At 41.9% G+C, this 19,005-nt stretch overlaps 1 protein-coding gene across 7 annotated transcripts in view; it reads right to left on the reverse strand.

Annotated features, from left to right (window-relative positions):
• Positions 1–250: 250 nt before the first annotated feature.
• The window catches only part of anapc10 (anaphase promoting complex subunit 10), a 50,635-nt gene continuing 31,880 nt past the window's right edge, over positions 251–19,005 (reverse strand). For all 7 annotated transcript variants that reach the window (XM_086011150.1, XM_086011126.1, XM_086011160.1 and 4 more), the window contains 2 exons: positions 17,207–17,327; positions 251–649 (listed from right to left, as the gene is read on the reverse strand). In XM_086011150.1, the coding sequence (XP_085867276.1) occupies positions 419–649; positions 17,207–17,327 (352 nt within the window). In that variant the 3' untranslated portion in view covers positions 251–418. The remainder of the gene's footprint in view (positions 650–17,206; positions 17,328–19,005) is intronic.

A 19,005-nucleotide genomic window follows, 5' to 3' on the forward strand; every position in this document is an offset into this window, starting at 1 on the left:
GGGAAAAGTTCACTTTGTACAGCTGGATGAGTTTGCCTTCGCAATGGTCTACTATTGAGTTGGAAAACAAATGAGGGGGCTTTGTTTATTGTAATGCTAAGCTCCTTGGCAGGGTCCACGAGTTAAGAGTTAACCCCCTCAGACCTGCCACTCAGATTTCTTACCACCACGTATCCTCAATCTGGTGGAAAGGCAGAACAAGTCAGGGCCACAGGTTTCTTTGCAACAACTGTCATGACCACTCAAAGTGCATGGTTTGAGGCATCCTTTTTATTTTGCCTCCATTCAATGTAGAACACTTTGATTCCATATAGTATTAAAATTCATGATTTTTATACCAATTAAAGAAAAAACAAAACCAGCAGCCGTTGAAATATCCTTCCGAGTGTGTCAAAACAACATTCGCCTTAATATTCAGTCATCTAATGCAGCGATACATCATGAAGTCTATCGTGGTACATCTCGGAAATTTGCCGATTGAACTTTCTTCCACTGGGGTGTAGACTTTAATTTGCCTCATATGAGTATCTCTTCCATTCTGATGATTGGCTAGTACAGCAATCTGTATCATAAATGTACGGATTGGCTTCTTGTTGACATCAGTGAGTGGAACATGAATCCAGCCGCTGGGCTCCACCAGTTCCAGTTGCTGTAGTTAAATTAAGACAGGGTATTAAATATTGTTTCCATTTTATTGCAAGCATAAAGGATAAAAATCCAGTACAATAACTGCAAGTTTTTTTTAATTAAAAAGGACACATTAAGCCCAAGGAAGCTTTAGAACTGCTCATCAATTTTTAACGGTTCCAACACAAATACTCTTGTAAAGTTTTAGCTGAAGGTCATCAGTCATGGGTTTGAAAATATGCTGGGCAACTACACAAAATTGATCATTTAAAAAACAAAAATCTAGCATCAAGTTGCATATAAAATAACAAGGCACACATACTACATACTGAATCTCAGCAAAATACAACATGTCCTTCAAGCCATTAGTCTTAAACCAGATCTTCTCCACTCCGTCAGTGAAACTATACAAGACTTTGTGCTATTATGTATGGGCATCACATGTAAATATAATTGTATTGTATAGATCAAGAGCACCAGAACCATACATCTGTCTTTAAATAAATTTAGCACTACTATAAAATAGGGGACATTTTTCAATTGCGTTCTCCTGGCATGAAACCTCATTGGCTGGGACCGCATATCAGGAAATCATGTGCACGCAGCCAATGAATTCCATCCATTATGGCCTGTGCCCTTATGATTTCTCAACATGTGCTCCTATTGGGTCTTCTACATCCATCTAAACAGGCAGACCCTCAGTTAACATCTCATCCACAACACCTTCGACAATACAGCACTCCCTCAGTACTGCACGGACGTTTCAGCCTAGATTATGTGCTTGTCCTGGAATGAAGCTTGAACACATAACCTTCTGATGTAACAGTGCTACCACTAAGCCATGTAGGCACTTAGGAGCTGGGGCTAAGTACGGATGAATTAAGATGAAGCTGGCCAGCACAAGACAGCTCCATGCTCAAATGCTGAACTGTGATGTTTTTTGAGGAACTTAAGATCTTGGGACAAAATGAAGTAGAGAAAATTGTATGAATGTTGTGGGGTGAGGAGGGAAGGAAAGAGAAAAAGCCAGTATGGAAAATAAAGTGCGCACCTGCATAAACTATAGGATGGAGTATTAAATGGAGTTAAAAATGTTAAGATTGCTTTCTCAATATTCTAGTCTTTTCCAACAATAACACTGAATGAATCTGTATTTTTCCATTAGGAAAGAGGAACAAAAAAGTACTTTGTGTAAATTTTACTCCAGTGCCGAAGTATTGCTAGAGGGTAGCTAGGCTAACGACCGTAACTGCCTCTAACATTAAAAAATGCATTGTATTGAATTAAAAGGTAATTGTTTAACTTGGCTGTATAAGGCCCAAATAGACTTTCAACTATAATAAATCACCCATGCACTGTTTGACTGTAGAAAGATTTTCCTGGCAAACTTCTGCTACAGTTGATTACATTTACATATCATTCATTTTGAATCTTTAAACCAGTTTACTGAGTATTAATATCAAGGCAAAGGAGCCAGGTTTCTGTAAATTAAACTGAATGTAAAACTTGCTTGTTTATTGGAGTATCAATGCAATGTATTTCCACCGACATTAAAGTGAGCTTCCAAGTAAAATATGCATTTTATTTTTAGTTAAAGATGAATACATTTTACATGCTGGAAAGCACATTAGAGACAACTAACATGTGCGTTTAGATGTATATAATTACATAGTTTTCTAAGGTCATCTGGGAATGCTAAATTGGATTGAGCTCATACAATGGAGACAATAGTAAAATTTTCCAAGTGGTTGAACACTTACTCTGAAACTGTAGAGAGCCAACAGCAACCCATTATGCATTAGCATAACCTGCCACCCACATCGCTGAAGAAACAGCTTTCAAACACATGCATTAAGCTAAAAAACTACTAAATCCTTTAACACCCATTCACATTTTTACAACACTTCATTTAGTTGAAAACACAAAAAATTTAGCTTTCAGTGTTCCTGCAATGAATCTACTGTGTTGATGGATCAATTGTGAACTCAGCTGCTGTCTGAGATTCATAACTAAAAGCAGTTTAAAAACAAAAATGCTGAGTGCTCTATATTCTTTATATCACCACTCTTGTGAAACACATTACAGTACATGATAAAAACTCTTCCAGAAGTTCCCAGTGTGTGGATACTGTAGTCACTACTCTCAAATGCATCACAACATCATGGCCATAGAATTAGAGGTAGCTTTTACCGGCATTCCCCTTTCATTTTTCTGAAGGACCAGCTGAGCCGAGTCCAAAACATGAAGTGGAGTCGACTGCAAAGTCCATTAAAAAAGAGCATGCACTTTAATAATTGCACAGAGAATTGGGGAATAATATACTTCCAGGAATGCACCATATAAAAATATATTACTGAACATTTTACTGAGAATCCCTCACTTAGGAAGCCAGCAGAAAGCCTTTCAAAAGCTCACACAATTGTACTGAAAAACTGCAGCATCAACCATTGCGGAGAACCTGATTCTGCCACCGCAATCATCTTAATTGCCACACTAATGGGTCACTCCACAGGACAAAAAAAAGTTTTTAATCAGTACATGTGTTGCAGCAACCTCAAGAGGGTGGGCGGGAGAAGCAAACCACAAAGACAATAGGAGCAGTAATCGCCAAAAAATTCTCACACATACAGAAAACCATAAATCTTCAAGATTTGGAAGTTTTTGAAACTTAATAGCATCATAAATACCATGCCTCCTGCAGTCAAATAGCCTGCTGACTCTTCCCTTCAAGGCTCACACATGCAGTTTGGCCACTTGGATGGCAACTGGAGCCTGCGGAAATGTATCTCAGGATGGAATTAACATCAGAGAAGGGAGAAAACTGGTGACAACTTTTTTTTTTAATGGATATGTTTGAAGAGCATTTTGCATAATGATGTTAGATAATTTGTATAGTTTCAAAAGGCATAGCTTTTTAAAAAGGTTTTAAATATAAAGTAACATTACAGGAACGTTCGATCCATAAAAAGGACAAAGATCTGAAAACCCCTATTTGTACCTAACTCCACCCAATAATTAAACTAAATCATCAGAAAATCTTTGGGTTTGGTATTTTTTTTATTATTACCATAATAAAAGGGTGTAATTATATACAACAGAATCAAAAAAGTAATAATTAATGTAATACATCATAGCATTTGTTGTGTAAAGAGTTCTTTTCATTCAGAAACAGAGGTATTGTTAAGAGACTGTTAGGACCCATGAGCTTAGCTACCCTGTGTGCTATACTCAGCATTAAAATAAAACACACACAAAATGCATTCAAATTTTACCAATACACTGACATTTTGTATATTTATGTTAAATAAATGAAGAAAAGTAAAATACAGTAAAACTAGCAGCTAAGACTTTACACCTTAATTGAGATGTACTTTGAAGTTTACAACCTTTTAGCAGGTGTCCAGAAAAAACATTATTTAGTTTAAGAAAAACACATATGTGCTATTATAGTTCATTGCAAACAATCTCATTCATAAAATAAAGATCTTCATTGGAGGTATTGTTTCACTAACATTTCTAGCCAAAATGCATGGAAGTCCTACTGAGTTATTCTACCTGTGCTATAAGATTTACTCCAGTCTTACAATTCCAAATTGCAGAATGCATACTTAGAGCAAGTGAAATTAATGTCAAGATTTTAAAAACTTTAAACGGTGGAGCTCAGTGACCCTGCACAATGCTAGAATTTCACCAAAACTCGTTTATTATTCGTTCCTGGGATGTGGGCGTCGCTGGCATTTATTGCCCATCCCTAATTGTCCTCGAGAAGGTGGTGGTGACCCGCCTTCTTGAACCGCTGCAGTCCGTGTGGTGATGGTACTCCCACAGTGCTGTTAAGGAGGGAGTTCCAGCATTTTGACCTAACGACGAAGAAGGATTACAATACATTTCCAAGTCAGGATGGTGTGTGACTTGGAAGGGAACCTGCAGGTGATGGTGTTCCCATGAGCCTGCTGCCCTTGTCCATCTAGGTGGTAGAGTTCGCGGGTTTGGGAGGTGGTGCCGAAGCAGCTTTGGCAAGTTGCTGCAGTGCATCTTGTAGATGGTACACACTGCAGCCATGGTGCAGGGGGCGCCAATCAAGCGGCTGCTTTGTCCTGGATGGTGTTGAGCTCCTTGAGTGTTGTTGGAGCTGCACTCATCCAGGCAAGTGGAGAGTATTCTATCACACTCCTGACTTGTGCCTTGTAGATGGTGGAAAAGCTTTGGGCAGTCAGGAGGTGAGACACTCACCACAGAATACCCAGCCTCTGACCTGCTCTTGTAGCCACAGTATTTATGTGGCTGGTCCAGTTAACATAGAAACATAGAAGATAGGAGCAGGAGTAGGCCATTCGGCCCCTCGAGCCTGCTCCGCCATTCAATGAGATCATGGCTGATCATCCAAATTCAGTATCTTGTCCTTGCCTTCTCCCCATATCCCTTGATCCCTTTAGCCTCAAGAAATATATCTAACTCCGTCTTGAATATATTTAATGAATTAGCCTCCACTGCCTTCTGTGGTAGAGAATTCCACAGGTTCACCACTCTCTGGGTGAAGAAATTCCTCCTCATCTTGGTCCTAAATGGCTTACCCCTTATCCTTAGACTGTGACCCCTGGTTCTGGACTCCCTGGCCATTGGGAACATCCTTCCTGCATCTAGTCTGTCTAGTCCTGTTAGAATTTTATAAGTTTCAATGAGATCCCCTCTCATTCTTCTAAACTCCAGCGAGTATAAGCCCAATCGACCCAATCTCTCCTCATACGTCATTCCTGCCATCCCAGGTATCAGTCTGGTGAATCTTCGCTGCACTCCCTCCATGGCAAGAACATCCTTCCTCAGATAAGGCAACCAAAACTGCACACAATACTCAAGGTGTGGCCTCACCAAGGCCCTGTACAACTGCAGCAAGACATCCTTGCTCCTGTACTCGAATCCTCTTGCTACGAAGGCCAACATACCATTTGCCTTCTTAACCGCCTGCTGCACCTGCATGCTTACCTTCAGCGACTGGTGCACAAGGACACCCAGGTCTCGTTGCACTTCCCCTTCTCCCAATCTATTGCCGTTCAGATAATAATCTGCCTTCCTGTTTTTGCCACCAAAGTGGATAACCTTGCATTTATCCACATTATAGTGCATTTGCCATGCTTCTGCCCAATCACCCAACCTATCCAAATCAAACTGGAGTTTCTCGGCATCCTCCTCACAGCACACACGCCCACCCAGCTTTGTGTCATCTGCAAACTTGGAGATATTACATCTAGTTCCCTCATCTAGATCATTTATATATATTGTGAATAGCTGGGGTCCTAGCACCGATCCCTGCGGTACCCCACTAGTCCCTGCCTGCCACTCGGAAAAAGACCACATCCACTGGTTCTCCCTTATCTATTCTACCAGTTACATCCTCAAAATATTCCAGTATATTAGTCAAGCACAATTTACCTTTTGTAAATCCATGTTGACTTTGTCCGATCCTGTCACTGTTTTCCAAGTGCTCTGCTGTTACATCTTTTATAATGGACTCTAGCACTTTCCCCACTACCGATGTCAGGCTTACCGGTCTATAATTCCCCATTTTCTCTCTACCACCTTTTTTGAATAGTGGGGTAACATTAGCTACCCTCCAATCCATGGGAACTGTTCCAGAGTCTATAGAATTTTGGAAGATGACCAGCAATGCATCTACTATTGCTAGGGCCACTTCCTTAAGTACCCTAGGATGTAGATTATTAGGCCCTGGGGATTTATCGGCCTTCAATCCCATCAATTTCCCTAACACCATTTCCCTACAAATACTGATTTCTTTCAGTTCCTCCCTCTCGTTAGACCCTATGTTCCCTGACATCTCTGTTTCTGGTCAATGGTGACCCCCAGGATGTTGATGGTGGGGGATTCGGCGATGGTAATGTCGTTGAATGTCAAGGGGCAGTGATTAGACTCTCGCTTGTTGGAGATAGTCGTTGCCTGGCACTTGTGTGGTGCGAATGTTACTTGCCACTTACCAGCCCAAGCCTGAATGATGTCCAGGTCTTGCTGCATTCGGGCATGGACTGCTTCATTATCTGAGGAGTTGCGAATGGAACTGAACACTGCAATCATCAGCGAACATCCCCATTTCTGACCTTATGATGGAGGGAAGGTCATTGATGAAGCAGCTGAAGATGGTTGGGCCGAGGACACTGCCCTAAGGAACTCACCTTTTTAAATATCAGGATGAATGTAATCTTATAGCATACACAGATTTTTAATGCAAATAATTTATAGAAATGCCTTTCCTTAAATATTGTTCAGCTCTTGGGCTACAACAAATGCTTTATGTAAGATAACCAAGTTTCCCACATTAGCTTTCTAGCCCTAACTGCTCTCTCGATTAGTTTATCATTGAAACAGTTTAAGAGTGAAAAAATCTATTAAACATTAAAATCGACAATTTTGCACAAAAAAAATGTTTTTTCCCCACTCCTTGCTAATTTTCTTCCCTCTCTGCTCTTGATAGTGTTGACTTCTCGTTGAAACCATAATAGCATGGGTGCCAGTAACACTCTAATTACTCACTAGACATCAAGGTGACTAAATAGAACATTCGGAAAATATCACATGGGAAGGTTGCGAGATAAAGATACAAAGAATCACCAAGACATCATTACTTCAAACCTTCAAAAAATGCTAACATCCTCATTAAAGATACTGTAAAAGCTATTTTTACAATAAATCATTTTTCATTGCACAATTTGTAATATTCATCCTAAGCATTATTTGTCAACCTCTGCCTCTTCCTGCCTGACCATTGAGGATGTTAACTGCTAGTACAATAACCAGCTGTTGCTAGTCAACACATACTCTGCTCACTGACACTATAAAACAGTTTAAAATTATATACATTTAAATGACAGCCAAAAGTGGAATTTAACTCATTTTTCAAGTCTCAATGCACCACAGTTGCATTGCTGAAAGCTAATGATTCTAGTGCAGAACTGCATTCTTCAGGACATAGAATGGATGAATCAGAAATGTTCATTTAAAGAGTCTGGTATAGCTTTTCATCTGACACTTCAACTAAAAATAAAGAAACTTCAATCACACTGTGAAGAATTTGCAAATAGATCAAAACAGCAGAATGCACAATCTAGCAAAATATGAAAACATTGGTAAAAAAGAAACATGAGGTAATTCTTGGCCAAAATATAAAAAATTAGCAGCCACAAGTCAGCAACCCTGTGATTAATGCTGCTACATTTCAGATGCAGCTGCCAAGCTAAGAGCTAAACCTGATACATTTCAAATGGACATCCCAATTAATTTCCTTCTTTAGCTTCAAGTCATAAATGGAGGCTCTTCTCCATTCAAGTCACTAGCAATCCAGTTAAAGAACTAGTTCAAAATCACTGAAATTAAAAGCTACCATTCTGTTTGTTGGGTAAAAATACAAAATAAAAATTATACCTGAAAAAAGGGGATGAGTATAGAAGCATTCTTACATTGCAAGTGCATCTATTAATTTCAACTTCAGATCTTGGGCTTAAACAGCTTGGATAATGGGCCAGATTTTGCTGTAACAGGGCATCTAATGGAGACTGCCGTTAGTTATAATTGCCCCTGCACCCTTCAGCTCAAAATAATTGTGGCTAATCAATTGCTGCAAGTGCAAACTGAAAACGGCACAGCGAGGGCAACAGGACATCTGGGACCCCTTTAACCAATAGGATTTAAGGATTGAGAAATAAACAGCGAAGCAGGGTGAATTAGAGTGGGTGAATTCAATGTCAAATCAGGCACAGAAAGAGAAATAAAGAGGGAAAGAAAGAAAAAAAGACAAAGAAAATATATATTTTTTAAATTTAATATGTCATTTTTAAAATGTCCTAAAACAATTCACAACCTGAAGGAATGAGACTCCACACTTATAATAGTTCATTTTCAGCGTCAGAAAGTTTGATTGGCAGTCATCAACACTTATCACGTCGTTAAAAGGGTACTAATGCTTGTAATTACTAGCCCTAAATATCTGCGTCGGGTTTAGTTCCTATCTACCGCACAAATGCAGCAACTTCACGGCATTCAATGCATATCAATGGTGAGGCAGACAGCGAAATGCCATTTTCACAAAGCTAATGGCGGAATGGCACAACTCGAACAACAACTTTTGGATATTGGCATTTAATCACGCATCTGCCCCCTCCTGAAATTGTTGTACCATTTACGCATAAATAACGACGAGCGCCATTAGCCTCACCGTTATTTTGACAGCAAAATCTGGCCCAATATAAACAAAATCTCTTGAGATTGCATTTGTCCAATAGCTCAAATCCTGCAATTATGTCTCATCTGTAACAGCACAGCGTAAAGTACCATTGCCTCGGGCAGTCACATCTTTAAAGAGGTCTGAATTGATCACATGGTAAAAAAAATGTGGAGCAACAAAATTGTCTTTGAGGCAGGCAGTTAGGATGCATTACTATGGCAGTCAGGCAAATTGAGCTGACCCAACACCATGTCCCTGACCTAGAAGTATCAGTATGCTGCTCTTAAATGTGTACTAAAATCTATTTGCTGGGCGATGGGGGGGGGGGCAAGTTGGAGAAGAGAAACAAATCATAAACATACATAGAAAATATGATGCAATGCAAAAAATGCATTAAAAGAACACTGTAAAAATAATTGTAAAATTCTGTGCAACAATAATTAAAATAGAACATCTTCCAGAACTTAGCACACTGAAATAATCTCAACGACCTACCCAGCGGTTAATGAATAAGGCTCTGCATTTACAAAGACGAAACTAGGGACTGCTTCACTATGCAGTTGGGCCTGAAACTGTATAAACTTGATGGAGCAGTGTTCCACAGAAATGGAGACATGGGAGAAGTCTGGCTTTCAAACCACATACATTGCATACAATCAAACAGAACATATAGACCAGAGCAGAGCTTCCAGTGTCTGCTCCGACGATGCCACCTTCCACACCAGTGCTTCAGACATGTCTTCCTTTTTCCGCAACCGAGGATTCCCCTCTACCGTGGTTGACACTGCCCTCGACCGTGTCAGTTCTATCTCCCGCACTTCTGCCCTCACCCCTGCCCCTCCCTCCCGGAACCACGATAGGGTTCCCCTTGTCCTCACCTTTCACCCCACCAGCCTCCACATTCAACGGATCATCCTCCGGCATTTCCGCTACCTCCAAAGTGATCCCACCACCAAACGTATCTTCCCCTCCCCTCCCCTTTCAGCATTCCGCAGGGACCGCTTCCTCCGAGACACCCTAGTCCACTCCTCTATCACCCCAAACAGCCCTTCCCCTTCGCCTGGCACCTTCCCGTGCAAGCGGAGGAGATGTAACACCTGCCCCTATACCTCCCCCCTTCCCACTGTCCAGGGCCCCAAACACCCCTTCCAGGTGAAACAGCGATTTACTTGTACTTCTCGCAATCTAGTATACTGTATTCGCTGCTCACGATGTGGTCTCCTCTACATTGGGGAGACCAAACGCAGATTGGGTGACCGCTTTGCGGAACACCTCCGTTCAGTCCGTAAGGGTGACCCCGAGCTTCCGGTCGCCTGTCATTTTAATTCACCGCTCCATTCCCACTCGGACCTCACCGTCCTTGGCCTCTTGTATTGTTCCACGGAAGCTCAACGTAAACTCGAGGAACAGCACCTCATCTTCCGATTAGGCACTCTGCAGCCTTCCGGACTCTCTATCGAGTTCAACAATTTCAGATCATAAGCTCGGCCCCCATTTCATTTTTTCTTGTAATTTTTCCACTCCTTTCCCCCCCCGCCCTTTCCTTTTGTTTCTCTCTCACACCTGGCAGCTATCTTTTGCCCTGCCAGTACACTTTACACCTAATCTCAGCCTATTACCATCTCGTCTAGCTTCTAATCTCTTTTACTTCTTTTGTTTCTTTTATTCTTTTGTCCGATCGCAGCCCTGCCTTCGATCTAGTTTCTTTTCTTTCCAGTTTTGAAGAAGGGTTCGACCCGAAACGTCAACTCAAATTTCTCTCCACGGATGTTGCCTGACCTGCTGAGTTTTTCCAGCATTTTCTGTTGTTATTCCAGTGTTAAACCCTGACACTATCAAAAATGTAGTCACAAAACATGGAATGTATTCACATTTTTATTAGATTAATTTGATTACTAAATTTGTGATTTTATAAATTGTAAGGGATATCTTGGTTAACAATACAATGCACCTCAGCTTCATTGGTTGTGTGTTTGGCTGCTCAACAACTCTCAGCAGTTTCAAGCAGATGTAGACTTAATTTTTTTTGGGGGGGGGGATGCTTAACGATCCTTTTTAAGGGAAGTGCTCAGTGTATGATGGGAGTTTGAGAGACTACACTCAAAAAGAAAAGAATTGCACAGCCAGCACTACCTAGTTTTACAACACTCAAGAGCCTCAGAACTATACTCAACAACTCTCAAATTTTATAAAAGATATACATTAAATATCAAGGAGTTCCTTTTACTTAAGGCTCAAGCTCCTTACCTAAACATTTATAGTGTTGGACACACTCAGTGAAATTAATACTTTTCTGGTACGGTGGTGAAAGAATTATTTCATGTGATATATTTGAACAGAGTAGATTGGACTACCTGACAGAAGATTGATAAAATTCCACATGTACTGTACCTATTTGGAGCCTTGGGTTATGTCAATATTGGTTCACATCAGTAGTCGTGAGGTATAATATTTATGCAATACCAAGTAAACATTTAAATTCAAGTTTGAGTGGACATATGACATACCCGGCTGTGCGTCATTGTTATGGTGGCTAACATTAGGGGCCAACTTTTCTGACCTTTGCCCTGGGGAATGTCCATTCCCAAGCACAAAGCTCAGGCCTGCAGCTGCATTCTAATTTCCTCCCTCTTTCTGATGCTAGGTCCTGCTGGGGGGGGCGGGCCTGCACCAGGGGTGCCCCGAGCCGAGTTAATGGCCTGAGACAGGAAATACCGGTGTACCTGAGCTTGGATAGGTATACAAACTTCAGGTGTGCTGATCTTGTCCAGCACTGGGGCAGAAGGAATGGACAGGAAAAATTAGCCCCCAGATTTCTGTGTTACAAAGCATAAACCTACTTTCATTGCACAATGAATTGAATGGATTTAGCAAAAAGTACCTGTAGTAAATGTCTTAATTTAGTGTTACTGTACAGTACAATTAAAGAGCTATAGTACTTAACAAAATGGGGAGGAGGGGAAGAAAGGGAAGGAATTACTATCAATGTATTTTCTCAGCTATATTTACCTTTTCCTACAAACATTTGTGGCAAGGCTAAGTAATCTTCACAGGACTTGCTCCATTCTACTGATGGTCTTTATAGGAACAGAATAAGAAGATTTGTGGCGTGACAAAAACCAACCCTGTACAAATACCCACCTGCTTACTTAAACAGAGTTAGTGCAACCATCACTTTTCTGAGTATGTTATCAAGTCAGGTTAATTAAAATGGGATTAGCACTCCATAGGAGTTCAATTTAAAGTAATTCCACTTTAATGTCTCTTATATCTCTAGTAGCATTTTAAAATACCTTTTACAGCAGCACTCAGCTGATACTAGGTTAGGCATCGTTTGACAGCCAAAAACGACCACCCAGAGGTGAAAAGAAATTCAATCTATATTCTCAGTGCAGGCACAAACTGACTGTGGTTAGTCAGCTATGTATGTCTCCAGCATTTACTCAAAAGGTCAGTGGATGAGGTACAGTGAACCAACCCATACTCCCCACTGCCCCCAACCATGGGTCATTTTTATCAACCAGTCAGAAATTGATAAATTGGAGAAAATGTCAGTGCACAAATGACACATCACACCCAGCATCACCACCACATCTTTCCCCAAAAAGAATACTCTACAAAGCATCTCAAAATAGGATGAATTCTAATTTTATATATTGTGAAATATACAGAAAAGAATTTTTGTAGCACAGTGACATCTAGTGGATAATGATCACATTTGAATGAATTAAATTAATGAGGAAACTCTCAATTTGTTAAATTACCAATTTTAAATATACACAAATGGAACCTCAATTTTACACGCTGGCAAAGAATTATTATAAATACTAGCGACTCTTCTGTGGCTTTTCTCACTGCACTGTTACCTCTGGAGTTCCCCAAGGATCAATCCATGGCCCCCTCCTCTTCCGAATCTCAGTGCTGCCCCTTGGCAACATTAGCCAGAGACATGGAGTCAGTTCCACGTGTACGGTGACAACACCGAGTTCTACCTCCCCACACCTCTCTTGAACCTCGCCGACTCTTGTGCTTTAAGGCTGCTTGTCCGACATGCAGTCCTGGATGAGCCACAATTTCCTTTGAACATTTGTAAGACCAAAGCCATCGTATTTGACCCCCGCCTATCCCACTCCTCGGCCATAGTCTCAAGTTGAACCAGTCGGTTTGCTACCTTGACGTCCTTTTAAAAAAAAATTAATTCATAGGACGTGGGCATCACTGAGCGTTTATTGCCCATCCTTAATTGCCCTCGAGAAGGTGGTGGTGAGCCACCTTCTTGAACCGTTGCAGTCCGTGTAGTGAAGGTAATCCCAGAGTGTTGTTAGGGAGGGAGTTCCAGGATTTTGATCCATCGACGATGAAGGAACCGTAACATATATCCAAGTCAGGATGGTGTGTGACTTGGAGGGGAACTTGGAGGTGATGATGTTCCCATGCGCCTGCTGCCCTTGTCCTTCTAGGTGGTAGAGGTCGCGGGTTTGGGAGGTGTTGTTGAAGCAGCCTTGGCAAGTTGCTGCACTGCATCTTGTAGATGGCACACACTGCAGCCACGGTGCGTCAGTGGTGGAAGGTGTGAACATTTAAGGTGGTGGATGGGGCGCCAATCAAGCGGGCTGCTTTGTCCTGGATGATGTAAAGCTTCTTGAGTGTTGTTGGAGCTGCACTCATCCACTTATGGCTGAAGATGGACCAACCTTGGTTCAATGAGGAGTATAGAAGAGCATGCCAGGAGCAACGCAAGGCGTACCTAAAAATGAGGTGCCAACCTGGTGAACCTACAACACAGGACTATGTGCATGCTAAACAGTGGACGCAACATGCTATAGACAGAGCTAAGTGATCCCACAACCAACAGATCAGATCAAAGCTCTGCAGTCTTGCCACGTGGACAATTATACAATTAACAGGAGGAGGAGGTTCCATGAACATCCCCATCCTCAATGAGTGCAAAAGACAAGACTGAGGCCTTCGCAACCGCCTTCAGCCAGGATGCATTGCTGGTCATCTTCCAGAACTCGATAGGCTCTGGAACAGTACCCATGGATTGGAGGGTAGCTAATGTTACCCCACTATTCAAAAAAGGTGGCAGAGAAAAAGCGGGGAATTATAGACCGGTAAGCCTGACATCGGTAGTGGGGAAAATGCTAGAGTCCATTATAAAATATGTAATAGCAGAGCACTTGGAAAGCAGTGACAGGATCGGACAAAGTCAACATGGATTTACAAAAGGTAAATCATGCTTGACTAATCTACTGGAATTTTTTGAGGATGTAACTGGTAAAATAGATAAGGGAGAACCAGTGGATGTGGTGTATTTGGACTTTCAGAAGGCTTTCGATAAGGTCCCGCATAAGAGATTAGTGTGCAAAATTAAGACACATGGGATTGGGGGCAAGTTATTGACTTGGATAGAGAACTGGTTGGCGGACAGAAAGCAAAGAGTTGGAATAAACGGGTCGTTTTCCGAGTGGCAGGCAGTGACTAGTGGGGTACCGCAATGATCGGTCCTAGGACCCCAGCTGTTCACAATATATATTAATGATCTGGACGAGGGAATTGGATGTAATATCTCCAAATTCGCAGACGACACAAAGCTGGGTGGGAGGGTATGCTGTGAGGAGGAGGTCATGAAACTCCAGTACGATTTGGACAGGTTAGGTGATTGGGCAGAAACATGGCAAATGCACTATAATGTGGATAAATGTGAGGTTATCCACTTTGGTGGCAAAAACAGGAAGGCAGATTATTATTTGAATGGCAATAGATTGGGAGAAGGGGAAGTGCAGAGAGACCTGGGTGTTCTTGTGCACCAGTCACTGAAGGTAAGCATGCAGGTGCAGCAGGCGGTTAAGAAGGCAAATGGAATGTTAGCCTTCGTAGCAAGAGGGTTCGAGTACAGGAACAAGGATGTCTTGCTACAGTTGTACAGGGCCTTGGTGAGACTGCACCTTGAGTTTTGTGTACAGTTTTGGTCGCTTTATTTGAGGAAGGACGTTCTTGCCATGGAAGGAGTGCAGCGAAGATTCACCAGGCTGATACCTGGGATGGCAGGAATGACGTATGAGGAGAGATTGTGTCGATTGGGCTTATATTCACTGGAGTTTAGAAGATTGAGAGGGGATCTCATCGAAACCTATAAAATTCTGTCAGGCCTGGACAGACTAGATGCTGGAAGGATGTTCCCGATGGTCGGGGAGTCCAGAACCAGGGGTCATAGTCTAAGGATAAGGGGTAGGCCATTTAGGACTGAAATGAGGAGGAATTTCTTCACCCAGAGAGTAGTGAACCTGTGGAATTCTCTGCCACAGAAGGCGGTGGAGGCCAGTTCATTAAATATATTCAAGAAAGAGTTGGATATATTTCTTAAGGCTAAAGGGATCAAGGGATATGGGGAGAAGGCAGGGACAGGGTACTGAATTTGGATGATCAGCCATGATCTCATTGAATGGGGGAGCAGGCTCGAAGGGCCGAATGGCCTACTCCTGCTCCTATCTTCTATGTTTCTAAGTGCCGAGTGGATGATCCATATCGGCCTCCTCCTGAGGCCCCCACCATAACAGAAGACAGTCTTCAGCCAATTCGAATCATTCTACATGATATCAAGAAATGGTAGAGCGTACAGGATCCCAGACAACATCCCAGTTCTAGTGCTGAAGACTTGTGCTCCAGAACTAGCTGCGTCTCTAGCCAAGCTGTTCCAGTACTGCTACAACACTGGCATCTACCCGACAAAGTGAAAAATTGCCCAGGTATGTCCTGTCCACAAAAAGCAGGAAAATTCAATCTGGGCAATTACTGCCCCATCAGTCTACTCTCAATCATCAGCAAGGTGATGGAAGGGGTCGTTGACAGTGCTATCAAGCGACACTTACTCACTAATAACCTGCTCACCGATGTTCAGTTTGGGTTCCGCCAGGACCACTTGGCTCCAGACCTCATTACAGCCTTGGTCCAAACATGGACAAAAGAGCTGAAATCTAGAGGTGAGGTGAGAGGGGCTGCCCTTGACATCAAGGCAGCATTTAACTGAGTGTGGCATCAAAGAGCTCTATTAAAAGTGAAGTCAATGGGAATCAGGGGGGAAACTCTCCATTGGCTGGGGTCAATGGAAGATGGTTGTGGTTGTCGGAAGCCAATCATCTCAGCCGCAGACATCGTTGCAGGAGTTCCTCAGGGCAGTGCCCTAGGCCAAACATCTTCAGCTGCTTCATCAATGACCTTGCCTCCATCATAAGGTCAAAAATAGGAAAGCTCACTGATGATTGCAGTGCTCAGTTCCATTCGCAGCTCCTCAGATAATGAAGCAGTCCGTGCCTGCATGCAGCAAGACCTGGACAATATTCAGGTTTGGACTGTAAGTGGCAGGTAACATTTGTGCCACACTAGTGCCAGGCAGTAACTATCTCCAACAAGAGAGAGTCTAACCACCGCCCCTTGACATTGTATGGCATTACCCCCACCATCAACATCCTGGGGGTGACCATTGACCAGAAACTTAACTGGGCCAGCCATATAAATACTGTGGCTACAAGAGCAGGTCAGAGGCTGGGTATTTTGCAGCAAGTGTCTCATCTCCTGATTCCCCAAAGCCTTTCCACCATCTACAAAGCAGAAGTCAGGAGTGTAATGGAATACTCTCCACTTGCCTGGATGAGTGCCGCTCCAACAACACTCAAGAAGCTCCACACCATCCAGGACAAAGCAACCCGCTTGACTGGCACCCCATCCACCACCTTAAACATTTGCTCCCTCCACCACTGGAGTATTGTGGCTGCAGTGTGTACCATCTACAAGATGCACTGCAGCAACTCGCCAAGGATTCTGCAACAACACCTTCCAAACCTGTGACGTCTACCACCTAGAAGGCCAAGGGCAGCAGGCGCATGGAAACACCACCACCTCCAAGATCCCCTCCAAGTCACACACCATCTTGACTTGGAAATATATCGTCGTTCTTTCATCATTGCTGGGTCAAAATCCTGGAACTTCCTCACTAACAGCACTGTGGGAGTACCTTCATCACACGGACTATAGCGGCTCAAGAAGGTGGCTCACCACCACCTTCTCCAGGGCAATTAGGGATGGGCAATAAATGCTGGCATTGCCAGCAATGCCCACATCCCATGAACTAATGAAAAAAAATCCTATATCACAATACTTGAGATATATATAAATTAACAGGAACATGAATTTAATCTTCATATGTGGTGCCCAAGGTTCGTTGGTATACACCTATGCAGGCCATGAAGACAAAAAGTTTGGATATCACTGGTCTGAGGAGCTCTAAAACAAAGGAAAGACTTTACTATCAAGACAAATGTTATGAAGAAAGATGTGGTAAATTCATACCCGCATTTCTTTAAGGTCGTGAAAGTTGTTTCCCACTCTGACAGAGACCTTGCTTGGAGTATAGCTTTCATCAGATTTGTAGTCTGCATAAATACACAGGGTTTTCACAGTTGTTTTTCGTCTAGAAAAATAAACAAATTAATCCCAGTAACTGAGGCATCAGAAATAGATGGCATAGCGGTCAGGTGCTGCCTGTAGTGAGGACAGCTGCAATTTTTTTTAAACCAGCTCTCAACAGATATACATTGAAACCTATTAAAATCAAAATGAATGTAGAGTAATTGACTGTGTGGGGCCTCCAGGCCTCAAGCCTGTCCTCAATCAAACAACCACACACATGTACTTCCCACCAGGATTTCTGGAAAGCAATTCAGAGCAATAGCCTGGCCAAATCAATCACACCCCCTCCCCCCCCCACACTTAACCAAGCGCAGAGCAGATAACTGTAGAGCCCTTAATGCCACCCTGGCTGAGATCAGCCAATTCAGCAGAGACTGGGCATCAAATATGGGACCTACCTGATTTGTATAGTGCAATTTCACCAGATGCCTTTGCCCACTAAGACATCAGAGGAACCTTATTTGTTTTTTAACAGCCCTTTCACGGGTCCAGGCATTATGTATTATAAAATATATCACTTGTTTAGATACTAACACTTCAAATCACTCTAGAGTATAATTCAAGCCTTCTGCCTCCTCTCCATCCTAAAAAAGCCAGTCAAATAAACCCCAATTTATTTTGTAAAATTATGGCACAATCCCCGTGTCCGATTTTCTTCAAAGGGAGAATCAAATTTTCCATATATTAGCTATAATTCTCTTCTAAATGAAGTAATGTATATGAGATTACAATTATGGGGACTATGTATTTATGGAATGGATATAAATTTGAAAGGATTAGAAAGAACTTTATTGTTGTGCTCTAATTTTTTAGAAACTGGGTGGTCTGCAGTAATTTTCTGTACCCAAAGCATTGCAAAACCAGACACAAATAATGATTGATAACTTTGACTGAGTTCTTCCTTTAACTAGCAGTCAATCACGGAGAACTTTCATAGTGTAAACTAATACTTCCAAAAATGCCGAAACACATGTTGCAACTACACTGCAGCATAGGAATATTAGACTATATCAAAGTTAGCAGTACTTTACACTGAATAGACATGAATACTGTTGCAATCTTAAATGTTTTCGTAAAGTTTGAGCTTTTGATATAGTCCGTTTGAATGGTTGTAGAATGCTTCCTATGAGCATACCTCATTCCTCATGAATGAGTGTGCAAAAGCTAGTCTAGCCTCAGTTTAACAATTAACCCAAATAAAAACAGAAAATATTGGAAATACTCAGGTCAGGTAGCGTCTGTGAAGAGAGAAACAGAGTTAACGTTTCACGTCGATGACCTTCTTCGGACCAATTCTGACGAAAGGCCATCGACCTGAAACGTTAACTTTGTTTCTCTCACTCCACAGATGCTGCCTGACCTGCTGAGTATTTTCAGCATTTTATGTTTTTAGTTCAGATTTGCAGCATCCGCAGTATTTTGCTTTAGTAATTAACTCAACTGCGGTAAATTGTAAAACTAAAATATATGTAGCGTTCTCAGTACGTCTATCAATTTAAGTGCATCAGTATTGTATTGCATCACACAAGACCTGCGCAGGATACAATTATGTTTTTTTTTCATATAAATTACTCAAACTTTAAATGCAATAAAGTAAAATAACCACATAAAACTTTATAAAATAGTGGACAAAAGGTCAATTTGCCCATTTCACAGATAAATCGCAGAGAACAATAAAA

Source organism: Somniosus microcephalus, chromosome 2, assembly GCF_052327205.1.
Source record: "Somniosus microcephalus isolate GS21.2 chromosome 2, FLI_Smic_1.0, whole genome shotgun sequence".
NCBI lineage: Eukaryota > Metazoa > Chordata > Chondrichthyes > Squaliformes > Somniosidae > Somniosus > Somniosus microcephalus.